This window comes from Diceros bicornis, chromosome 7 (assembly GCF_020826845.1).
Source record: "Diceros bicornis minor isolate mBicDic1 chromosome 7, mDicBic1.mat.cur, whole genome shotgun sequence".
Classification (NCBI taxonomy): Eukaryota; Metazoa; Chordata; class Mammalia; order Perissodactyla; family Rhinocerotidae; genus Diceros; species Diceros bicornis.
Window position 1 is genome coordinate 31,943,012 of NC_080746.1, and position 12,862 is coordinate 31,955,873.

At 34.2% G+C, this 12,862-nt stretch overlaps 1 protein-coding gene across 1 annotated transcript in view; it reads right to left on the bottom strand.

Moving 5' to 3' along the window:
• Nucleotides 1-12,862, bottom strand: part of DYNC2H1 (dynein cytoplasmic 2 heavy chain 1) — a 292,655-nt gene that overhangs the window by 247,388 nt on the left and 32,405 nt on the right. The window contains exons 21-29 of the mRNA XM_058545326.1: nucleotides 10,522-10,671; nucleotides 8,960-9,165; nucleotides 7,855-8,010; nucleotides 7,651-7,765; nucleotides 6,901-7,071; nucleotides 5,516-5,898; nucleotides 3,541-3,673; nucleotides 3,320-3,437; nucleotides 1,354-1,466 (exon numbers count right to left, since the gene is read on the bottom strand). Of these exons, the coding sequence (XP_058401309.1) occupies nucleotides 1,354-1,466; nucleotides 3,320-3,437; nucleotides 3,541-3,673; nucleotides 5,516-5,898; nucleotides 6,901-7,071; nucleotides 7,651-7,765; nucleotides 7,855-8,010; nucleotides 8,960-9,165; nucleotides 10,522-10,671 (1,545 nt within the window). The remainder of the gene's footprint in view (nucleotides 1-1,353; nucleotides 1,467-3,319; nucleotides 3,438-3,540; nucleotides 3,674-5,515; nucleotides 5,899-6,900; nucleotides 7,072-7,650; nucleotides 7,766-7,854; nucleotides 8,011-8,959; nucleotides 9,166-10,521; nucleotides 10,672-12,862) is intronic.

Here is a 12,862-nt window from a genome sequence, read left to right on the forward strand (position 1 = left end):
ACAGTCATAGGAAAGGATTGCTTCATTAGGGTGAACTATATTATTTGGGGAGTTAAGCTGCTTCTTCAAACAAAACTAACTTTGTTTCAAGGTCAAAACAATACATTTTTCCACTCAATTATAGATAAAATAATAAAAGTTAACTAAAGTTAAAATAATAATTATAACTGATAAAAATAGCAATGAATATTTATGAATCACTACTTAACTATAAAGACTGTATCATTTGTAATAAAATATAAGGAGAAAAACTACAATCTTAAATAGCTTTTCATCATTACTTAAACTCTAAGTTTTAGCGTTTTTTTTTAGCACACTTTTTAGTATTAAAAATAGCATGAATCTTAGCCCAGCTCAAAAGCCACTGCGCTAAAGAGTGAGAACCTCTCAGTGCAAGGCAACAGAGATATCTACTCTGCTAATCCTTACAAGAGCTTCCAGAGTTCCAGCTTTCTCTTGCTGGCAAACCTGTTCTAGCCTAGCTGCTAAAAATTCATCTCTTCCTCTCTCTCTTCATCTGGTCCCAACAAAACTACAAGAAAGGAAAACAAAAACAACAAAACTTCACCAAACATGGGAGCTACTTAACAAACCTATGCTTCCAATCTCCTGATTTATGTACTTAACATCCAATAAAATGTTGAGGCCTAACCAGGAATAGACATTTAGCTAAACTGTACAGATACATGCATGATAAGGCATGGGCCCTGACTTCCAATTGGAAGATAATTCTGGAACTTGAAAATTATAATTCAATGTGATGCAACCTATCGCTGTTTGATTTTTAGTTGTTGGAATACGCCTTTGATAGTTTACTTCCAGTCCTGTAGAACCAATTAATCAATAGTTGTTCCATAAATGCACTAGTTTCAAGCTTACTTGTTCACCTAAATTATCTTATATAGCTGATGTTTTAAAGAGAAAAAAGAACTAAAACTTATGAGTCCTTATGTTCCAAAAACTATATAGTACTTAAAGCCAGTTATCTCATTTAATTTTCATTAGAAAGTCTTTGCAACAGATAGTAAGATTCCCATTTTACAGACAAGAAAATTGAGATTCTGAGTCACAGAGTTAATAAGTTGTGGAGCTAAAATAAATATCCAAGTCTTTTTGACTCCAAAGCAAAGGCTCTTTTCATAATTACATGCTGCCTTCCAAAGACTAAAAATTCATATTCTCCTTAATATCAATCATTCTGAACCTAACAAAACAAATCACTTTTTTAAGATATGAGTTTCCTAAAAGGCCTAAATTAACCAACTTTACCCTACAAATTTACTAAATTATTTTTGATACAAAGTTCACATAGTTAATTCTTTTTATTTTCATACTTGAAAAAGAATTACTTACCTCTACATTGTCTGATAGAAGAACTTTATTTTTAAAAGGTACAACTTCTCCCTCTAAAGATTTCATTGCAGTTATATGTTTTGATTCCTCATCAAAGCACACACTGTTAATACCTATAATATAAAAGCAACAAGTTAGGGGCTGGCCCGGTGGCGTAGTGGTTAACTTTGCGTGTTCCACCTTGGCAGCCTGGGGTTCTCAGTTTTGGATCCCGGGCATGGACCTATGCACCGCTCATCAAGCCACGCTGTGATGGCATCCCGTATACAAAATAGAGGAAGTGGGCACAGACGTTAGCTCAGGGCTAATCTTCCTCAGCAAAAAGAGGAGGATTGGCAACAGATGTTAGCTCATGGCCGATTTCCCTCACCAAAATAAACAAAAAAACAACAATTTAAATGCAAAAGGATTAAAGACAATTATTAGACATGATATATAGTTACCACATAATGTATAATACATACCCCATAATATATAACATAATCGAATTATATTAATTCTATTATGGAATGTAACAGAACAGCTTTTCATAACCAAAAACTGGAAACAACCCACATGCCCATCAACAGATGAATGGATAAACTGTGATATATTCAAATAATGGAATACTATTTGGCAATAGAAAGAAATAAAATATAGTTGTGGGTATCTTGAAAACATTATGACGAGCGAAAAAACCAAACACAAATGAGTGCTTAAGTATACGTACTGATGATTCCACTTACGTATGAGACAAAAAAATAAGAGGAAAGGAGAGGGGCAAATAGGACTTCCCTTCCTTCAAATTTGCACATCATTTTATAGTATACAAAAAAAAACTTCAACACATTACCTAATTTTGATCTTCAGAAAAACCCTATAAGTTATTGTTTCCAATTTAAAGGAAACTAAATTTCACTGAGGTAAATTAATAACTGACCAATAAATAGTAGAGGTAGAGCTTGAATGCAAGCTTTCTGATTTCAAGAGCTCTTTCCACTACCTCCCACAGCCCAGATCAGTTACAGATACTTATAAGCACCCTAGCTTCAGATATACAATGGTTAGCAAATACTTATGTAAAGCACCAGAGATTAAATATTTTACTTTTCACAGGCCATACCGTCTCTGTGTCAACTACCCAACTCTGTGCTAGTAGCATGAAAGGAGCCATAGACAACAATGGGCATGGCTGTGTTCTAATAAAACTTTATTTAAAAAAACAACAGGCAGTGAGCCAGAATTGGCCCGTGGACCTATAGTTTGCTGATCCCTAATTACAAGTGAAGTGAAGAAAATTTTTTACCTCTTAAAGTTAATTTGAATAATGTAGCTCTTTTCCAACAAAGGAAATATTGTGAGAAAATAACAGTCATCACTATTTTTGTAGCAAACCAATTCTATATGCAATTACCCAACTAAAGTGATTCAACAACACTGAAGTATCAGCACTATTACTCTACACTTTTCACCAGGTAATCTCACCTATTCCCACAGCTTAATTATTATTTATACACAGATGACTCCCAATTTTACATTTCCATCCTAGGTCTCTCTATTGACTATAATTGCCTATTGAGTAGCTCCACCTGGATGTCTTTTAGAAGACCTTAAACTCAATAATGAAGGGGCATGCTCTCCTTCACTTCCCGGCCTCTGCAGAGCCTATTCCCTTGGCCCCTCCATCTTTATTCTAGCTAAGACCTATATCTTCTTCAAATCTCACCTCAGATGTCACCTTCATGATGCCCCAAAACTGAGCCAAATGCCTTCATAGATGCAGCTGTAACACCATATACTTATGTCAATCATAGGAATTGTCATATATTATTTTTGTCAACTTACTAGCTTGTCTCTCCTACTAAAGTATAAGTTTTTTGAGTGTATGACCTGTATTTTATTCAATAGTCTACTTAAGAACCTAACGTTATGCCTGGCAGAGAGCTGAAACTCAATAAATATCTGTTGAATAAATGTTGAATCTTACCAGCAAACAGCTTCTTAAGGTGAGACTGAATCACTGATGGGTTAGTAGACTGGCCCAGTACTTCTAATAAGTCATCATCACCAATAAAATAAAATCTTGGGAATGCCGAGCGTTTTTCCTAATAAAAATTAAAACAAAAATAATAGGCTTCTCTTTTCAAATAATTAAGATATTAAAGTATTTTATAATTTATTATATAAAGATTTTTTAAAAAAACATGCCTCTAGAAATTCATTTAATGATTTCTGACATCTTTGAAGCTGATCAAGTATTGTTAGTAGAGAATTTCTGATTCCTGCATGAGTAGTTAACCTTGTGACTCTATTGTCTTTCTTGATGTCAGTCATTATTGATCTACAGAAGAAAAAAAAGTTATTTTCACATCTATTTTACAAGTTTTTAGCTGAAAGAGAGATATCGAGACATTTATTTTTTTCACCTGCTTAATACAAACTAAAGGTAACACCATTATAATAGAAATACATCATTAGGCTTCCAATAAGTAACACTAAAAATTAGTAATAGCCCATTACCATTTTTAACCTCCCATATTGCAAATTCTCTTATTTCATTCATCCACTAAACAAATATTAAGCCCTACCTCATAGAGATAACAATCTAGTGACAGAGAAAGATATTAAATAATTTCTCAAAATATTTAAATAAAATTATGATAAATGCTAAGAAGGAAAAGTACCAGGTATTGTTAAAGTGACCAACAGGGCAACCTCTAACCTATGACTTCTTTGAGGAAGTAATTTAAGCTGAGATGTGAATGATGAATAAAAAGAAAAAAATCAGTGAGTGGGAGGGAAATAGTTTCTAGCAAAGATCCTGGGAAAGAGCTTGGTATGCTTGAGAAATTTAAGGGGAGAATCACTAAAGCAAAAGAGGAGAGTAGCACAAGAAAAGGTTGAGAAATGAGCAAGGAGCAGATCACATTTTATCCTTAGAGCAATGCGAAAACATTTTAAAGTTTTACTTAAAAGAATAAAGGAAAGGGGCTGGCCCCATGGCGTAGCAGTTAAGTTTGGCATGTTCCGTTTCAGCGGCCCAAGTTCACGGGTTCGGATCCAGGGCACAGACCTATACCACTCATCAGATTGGCACAGATGTCAGCTCAGGGCTAATCTTCCTTAAGCAAAAAATGAGGAAGATTGGCAACAGATGTTAGCTCAGAACTACTCTTCCTCAGCAAAAAATAAATAAATAAATAAAGGAAAGGAGTGATAAAACTTCATTTTTAAAATATTACCCTAGCTGTTCTGTAAAAAACTTACTGGAGAAGACAAGAATAAGTCCGAAGATTAGGCAGTAGTTCAAGTGAGTGATGACGAAAGTACTTTAGAATAAAACGAAAGAAATAGAGGTATAAAGGATATATTAAAATAGATTAAAGTAGGTTAGAGTCAACAAAATTTGGTAATTGAATGGATTTGGAAGTGGAGGGGAAGGTCAATGATATCCATTATATGAAAAGATTTGTGGGAGAGGGATTGGGATAAACTCATGAATTTAGTTTTGACATCTTCAGAATGTTTAGTACATTTTGAGCTCAAATGAGAAATATGGGCTCCATATATAAGTTGAAGAACCCTCAGCAAATAGAAGAGAATTGATGCTGAGAGTGGTTAAGATCACCTAAAGAGAGTGAGAAAAGAACCTAAGGATGAAACCTAGAGAATGTCTACATCTGAATGTTTAGAGAGGGCTAAGGGCTAGGAATAGACCCAGAGAGAAAGGCAGAAAACCAGAAGAAAGCATCAAAGAAACCAAGGGTAGAGACTTTCCAAGAAAGAAGGAATGTTCAACTCGATTAAATACTAGTCAGAGAGAAAGCAAAATGAGGAATGAAAAATGCCCATTGAACTTACAACAGAACTGGTAACTTTAGGAAATATTAGGCATATAATAGTAACTGGTAACTTTAGGAAATATTAGGCATATAATAGTAATATAATTATTACTATTATACTATAGTATTAATATTAGGTAGAATGGTGAGACACAAACCAGACCAAAATGGTTCAGAAAGTAAATGGCTGAATGAGAGAAAACAGCTTCTCAGAAGGATCCAGTAGAGAAAGAGGTTGAAGACATAAATGAAACTAATGACAAATAATTAGGTTGTATTAAGCACCTCACAATATGAATAAAAAACTGCCAGGTGTATATGTTTTACATCGTTCTACTGACCTAAAATCTTCATCAACTCTGTTGAAGCGTGTCTGTTCTTTTGGCAATGCTCCACGGCCAAAAATGGGTTCCAAATACACCCACTTTCTCTGAATATGGTTTAAATTCTGTAGGTACTCATCTAACTCTGCAAGTTTTCTTTCCCAAATTGACACTTTATCTTCAAATCCTTTATAATAAGGAGAATCCTTTAAGGATTGAAGAAGGCATCTATTATCTCCAACTTGATTTACTATATCTTTCCAGTCTTTAATCAGCTTGATAGTTCGACTTTGGCTGTCTTCATAATCAATCAATGTAAATACTGCTCCAACTCCCCAAAGATCAAGTTCACGTAAAGCTTCTCTGATTGTAACTTCACCTTGTGCCCGACTATTTAAATCCTATTTAAAACAAAACATCCATATTTATTATTTTAACATTAATTATCATATAAATTATAAGATATCCATTTTACAAGAAAGTATATTTTTATTTGGCTTTTCACCATAAAGCAAAAAAAAATAAAGTAAGTGGATATATTTTACATGCAACCCAAGATAATTACTGGCTAATGTATCAAAGGGATATCAGATACTAAGTATGCAGGTCCACACGGTCAAAGTAAACACAAAGTTTTGCCTTATGCTTTTTACTTCTAAAAGAGAAAAACAGAAAATTCAAGCATCCGTCAGAAAACACAAAAATAGCCTGGCTTATTTAAGACTTTGCAGACCACAAAAATTTTATTGTAACTTAAATGTAAGTTCTGATTCATCTAAAGTGACTAACAGTCAACCAGAGTTACCTCCTACAGCAGTCATGCTTTATAACCTTATGATTATCTAAATATGCTACAGGATTATCAACAAACATAAGAGTATACATATTAGATAGGAAATAGAACAATTCGACATCAGGAGTCCTTTTATTTTTACACTGATAGGCAGAACACAACATAGAAAGTCTGCCACTTATGATAGAAGTGTGTAAGTTTTAATCTTACTTGAGACCTTTCCTAAACCTGATTAGCAAATCAGTTCTTAGTTTAGCTCTCTGGATTTTTCTATCCCTTAGCTTCTGTTTATAATATACCCCATAATTTTAAATGCATTTTATGTAAAATGATTTTTATTTGTTTGCTTTTTGATTAAAGCTGACTCCTTTCTTAAAGCAAGACATTTTTTTATTTCATATTTTTTCTCTCTCTCAAGGAAGGGGTTTACATTGTGTCATATTCCCAGATGCAGATGTATTACTAATGAAAGAATAATGGAATAACAGAACATTGTCACTTTAAGGGAAGAAAAAACTTTAACCTGCCATTTTATTTACATAAAATACGAGACAAAATCATATGTTAACAAAGGTCAGATTTATGAGATATTTATAAAAGTGATACTTACTTTAAGGTCTGAAGCTTTGGCAACAATTGTATCAGCTACTCTAAGCAGATCACCAAACAATAATTTCTCTAGACTAGTCCCCCTAGGAAGGCCAAGTAGACGAAAAAGGTCAAGCCAGTGATCTGGAGAAAGATGTTCCCCTCTCACATATTTCAAGACAGGAATTGTGGTCTGTTAAAAAAGAAGAAAAAAAGATATATGTACACACATATACATATATTAGCAAAATGCAAATTATTATTTACTTTTATGATAAAGTAAAAATTCTAATTACTATAGTTATAAAAATTGTAATTACTTCATTATCTTAATTGACAATTTTGAAGTCAAATCCTTAAACAGAATTGTATAAAACTTTTTATTAAACATTGCTGTGGATACATGCAAATTTCCCTTTGTAGCTTAAGACATTTTAAAACATGACCTAAAATATTCCTATTTTTATGATTTGAGGATACGACCTATATCCTAAATACGTAAAATGACCCACATCCTAAATTGCACTAGGATGTATAAATACTCCAATTTGTAACTTTAACCATAAATTGCTTACTTATAACTTCTTTCAAATTGGTACTAAAACACATCAATAATTTCTATGGTTTATTCTACATTTTCTATTTTTTTCATGTAATGGAATCATTAAAAAACACATAAACTAAAATTATAGTTCAGTCACTACATAATAAAAAGATACATGAAAGCTCCAAACATCATTTTTAAACAGTAGAATAAGAAAAACTATCTTACTTTATATCTGTCAACTTCTGATTGTAATTTCACTGTCATTACTGAATGTTCTTCAATCTTCCTTAACCTGTCATGCCAATTCATCAAAAATTCCTCAAACAGATATGTCTTAGTCCTGCAAAATACCAGAAACATACCTTAAAACTTACATTCCAAAAAATACTACCAAACTATAAGAATCCAAATATTGTTTATGAATCAGACCTAAAAGTAATCCAATCTTCATTGGCCATTTCCTGAAATCCTTGCTGAAATTCTTCATAAAGGGCCCAAATTTGTGCACAGCTCTCAATATCTTTCGAGATGCTATATGCCAAAGAGAAGTTGGGCTCTTCTAGTCCAAAATGATGGCAATCATCACTATAGAAAAAAATAGTGAAAAATCCTTAGATTTTAAAAAAAAGAAAAACTGTGAAACATCAATGTTACTTAACTGCATTCTGTGTGTGTGTGTGTGTGTGTGTGTGTGTGTGTGTGTGTGTGTATGTGTATTTGATAGCGGAGGTACACAGCGGGGACTATCCTACTTTACATGAGAATTTTACTTTACTTAGGTACGGGTTCTTTTAAATTCATTAATATGCATTTTTTACAAAGGGGTCAAAGTAGAGCTGGTAATATATAAATATATTTTATGTATACTATATATCATATAATATATATAAATATTCAGAATTGTATAAATTTATGGATTAATCTGAGAAGATAATATTCTCAGTTGAAAGAGTTAGCTTCTAGAATACAAGATATCTTTCAAGGAACTAGTGTAATGCCATTTAATAACTGTGGTACAGAAACTTCCACTCACCTATGTAGACAATTACTTTATGGCTGCATCTACCTAAACAGACCAAACCTAAAACAATGCTCAATTTTAATACTTTGCATCATTATAACATAAAACAACAAATTTTTTTGAAACCTTTTTTATTATTTTGCTAAGTTCATTTTTTTCTCAGAGGCTCTGACAGTAATTTTCCATTAATTTTATATATTCCATTTTTAAATACAATGAGATCACAGAAAGCAAGTATTCCAACTTCCTAATTTAACTTTTCAGTAAATTTAATTTTCTATTCTATTTCTAGGCCTAACCAGAAATTTGCTTTTTTCTTAATATCCTTATATAATCTTACCACAACTCCTAAGAAAACAGTAGGATGACCATTTATTATTGGTATTTTTAAAGCATTAAGTTCATAAGAGAAGACATTAAGATAACAGATATTAGAAAATTACTAACTTAGTACATGAATACAAAACATTTTTTTTCAAAATGAACACTACCAGTTTTAAAGAAAAAACATACACCAGCTTTTTTCTTATGACTTCAAGATCATCAAACTCAATTTTTTTCTCTTTTATTGACTTTGCACTTTTATCAAGGGTATTTTGCTGGCCAGTTTCAATAACATCATCACCAGGCTTTAATTGGTCCCAACGAGCTTTAAATTTTTCCAATTCTTGATAATAAATCTGAAGACGTGATTTCACATTTCCTTTCATCACTTCAATCTGGAAGTCAATAAAGTTTATATAATTTAATTCAGAGTAAAATCTCACTTTATTTTCACATTTTTATTTCCAACATTTTCTACTTAAAAGTGAAAAAATATCAATACTAACTTTTCAAGATTGTTTTTAATTATTGATTTCCAGAGCAATAAAATAATTCAAAAACATAAAATTAGACCATAAATTTACAATAACGAGATAATCCACAAACATCATCAAGAAGTCATTCATGTGATTAACAGCACCCACCACAACTATCCACAAAGTTGATGTGGAAAAAAAACATCTGTTCCACGACTGGCAGTCGTTCTACCTGAGTATACAATTGCTTAATTTTAAGGAGGGCATTCCCCAGTCTCCCATGCAGCTGAAAGCCATAAGACTAAGTTCTGGTCAATGGGACACAAGTGCAATAGATATGTGCAACTTCCAGGTTGTATCCTTAAAAGACACCATACATAGTCAGTAAACAAACTCATTCATAAGAAACACTGAAGGGGCCGACCAGGTGGCTCAAGCGGTTAAGTGCAGGCACTCTGCTGCAGCGGCCCTGGGGTTCACCGGTTTGGATCCTGGCACGCACCAACGCACCACTTGTCAAGTCGTGCTGTGGTGGCATCCCATATAAAGTGGGGGAAGATGGGCACGGATGCTAGCCCAGGGCCAGTCTTCCTCAGCAAAAAGAGGAGGATTGACAGATGTTAGCTCAGGGCCGATCTTCCTCACACACAAAAAAAAAATTATCAAAAAAAAAAAACCCCAAAAATAACGTATGTAACATTATTTTCAGTGTTTCTTTTTTTTTTTTTTTTGCTGAGGAAGAATCAACCTGAGCTAAGATCTGTTGCAAATCTTCCTCTATTTTTTTTCCCCCTTTTGTTTTTCTTTGTGAGGAAGATCAGCCCTGGGCTAGCATCTGTGCCCATCTTCCTCCACTTTACATGGGACGCTGCCACAGCACGGCTTGACAAGCGGTGCGTCGGTCCGCACCCGGGATCCAAACACCAGGCTGCCTCAGCGTAACGCGTGCACTTAACTGCTATGCCACTGGGCCAGCCCCAAATCTTCCTCTATTTTGTATATGGGCCACCACCACAGCGTGGCCACCAACCAGTAGTGTAGGTCCGCGCCCAGGGAACCAAACCCAGGCCGCCCAAGTGGAGTGCACCAAACTTAACCACCAGGCCACTGGGGCTGGCCCTAAAATGTTTTACTATATAGAAGTACTGAGGTCAAATTCATCAGCAATATAAAATTCTTATAAACCTGAGCTATAACGGAATAAAGATAAACAAGAAATCTTAAGTGAGAAAAAATGAAGTTTTCATTTTAACAAAATGACTAAAAGGTTCTTACCTGATCTTTAATCATAAGCTGGTGACTTTCCATCATCAACTCAAATTTATCCCACTTAGCTTTCAGATTACTAATTGTTTCTAAACCTCCACCTGCCACAGTTCGTAAAAGTCTATTTTTACCTTCAGCTTCTTGAAATAAGGGCAAAATCTAAAGGTTAAAAAAAATAATGTGAAAAATAACCTATTTTATAAAATTTCTTAAGATTCCATTTCTTTTAATTTTTGTTTCATGATTTGTTTTAAAAATCAAGATTTTTACTTTTAAATAATTTGTTAATTCCTGGATACAAATTTTCTAATGCTTATTTATTATTATACACAAACTGAGCTAAGGCACTCTAACAGCAGAAGTTGAAAAGGACAATAAAAGTGGTAACATGAGACTGAATGAAACCAAGAATCCATAAAGACAATACTCTAGCTGTTCAAAGTAAAGTTCTTTTTATAAATGTTCCACACATAAGAAAATACTAAAGAGGCTTCTAAAAGAACTAAGATTAGTGATCATCTAAGAGCCTAAATTCAATAAATTATCCTACTTAATGCAGAAGGGAAAATCATAAAAAAAGGAACTTAGACAACTAAAGAAGTAAAATCAAGCTCTTGCATTCAGTTTCTACTTAAATACCCTGAGTCATGTACAGTCAGCAGTTTGTTAAACATCTGGGTGTAGGTGAATAGGTGCTAAACTGCTTGAACTGCTTCTAAGCCTTTTAAAGCACTGTAAAACAACAGTGACCTATAGATTAACACCTGTACTCTTACTATTCAACAAAGCGATAAATCCACAGAAAGATTTTTTAAAACCACTGTGCATACACAATAGACAAAAAAAAATTCAAATTTATCTCAATGACCAACTTCTGCAATCCCTGGACAGAATCAGTTCCATCTGAGAAACAGAAAACCAATGGACAAAGAAGCCATGTTGTACTAGGAAAATCAGTAAGAAAAGAGCAAAAGTAGAGTAGGATTCTAATTTCCTACAGGAGAACAGACTTAGGTTAACCTATAAAGATATTATAACAGTTTCCTAGACTACTTGCCTCCATTCCTACTCCTTCAAATCCACAAACCAACAGAGAGAGACATATCAGAACACAATTCTATATCTTGCTGCTAAAACCCAGCAACAACTCCCCAGTGTCCACAGAATCAAGCCTAAGAACCTTAACATGGCTCACATGACCTAGATTCTGCCTAGCTCTTTATACCATCTCTTGCCACTTCCTGCCTCACATGTTGTTCCCAGCATACACCATCTATATCTCTTTTCTTGGTTTTTGTGATGATATACTTCATGTCTTTCTTCCCACTTCATTCTCAATTTCTTTTGCTGCCTCCTCCTAGGCTTGATCTCTTAAATTTTGGACTGCTCCTACCTGGTCCTATACCTTCTACAGTTTGCTATCAACCAGACAGTTTAGTCCACTCCCATGGCTTTAAATATCGTGGATATAAAGATGACTTCCAAATTTATATCTCTAATCTTTACCTTTACTTTAAATTCCATATTCCTCATTCAACTTCTACCTGACATATCAATCCCCACCACTGCCAATCTCCAAACACCTTCCTCCTCCAGTCATCCTCACCTCAGTAAACGGTACCATTAGCCTCCAAGCTGCTCAAGCCAAAAACCTAGGAGATATGGTTATTTCTCTTTCTCTAAACCCCTCTACCTAACGCATCAGAAGATCTCCTTGGTTCTAACGTTAAAATCTGTAAATTTCTCTAGTTCTGTTCATCTCCTCTGCTACTACATGGTACAAGCTTCTATCATCTCTTGTCTACCAACTGCAATATCCTACTAACCGGACTCTCTGCTACTTTTGTCTCACTCCAATCCACTCTCTACAGAGCAGCGTGAGTAATCACTTCAAAACATAAACCACATTGTGTCACTCGCCTGCTTAAATCCCTCTAAGGAATTTATATATTACACTGAGAAAAAAATCTCCCAACTCCTTATGATTGTCTAAAAGCATCTTCATAATCTGGCCCTTGCCTATGTCTCCAATTTCACCTCATACCATTTTCTTCCTTGAATACTATGGCTTTCTTGATAACTTTCTTGACAATATTCACATCTCTCTTCCTTGAACATACCAAGCTCCTCCTCTACCTTAAGATCTTTGTATTTGCTGTTCATTCTGCTTAGAATGATCTCCCCCAAATCTCAGAATGGTTGGCTCCTTATCTTTCATGTCTCAGTTCATATGCCAACTCTCTGAGGTCTCCCATGATTACCCACCCTAAGTAACATAGCGCACTTGAGCATGCTGTTGTCTCACTTCTCTAGCTCCTCTTGCTCCTCTTACTTTCTCTCTCTCTCTCTC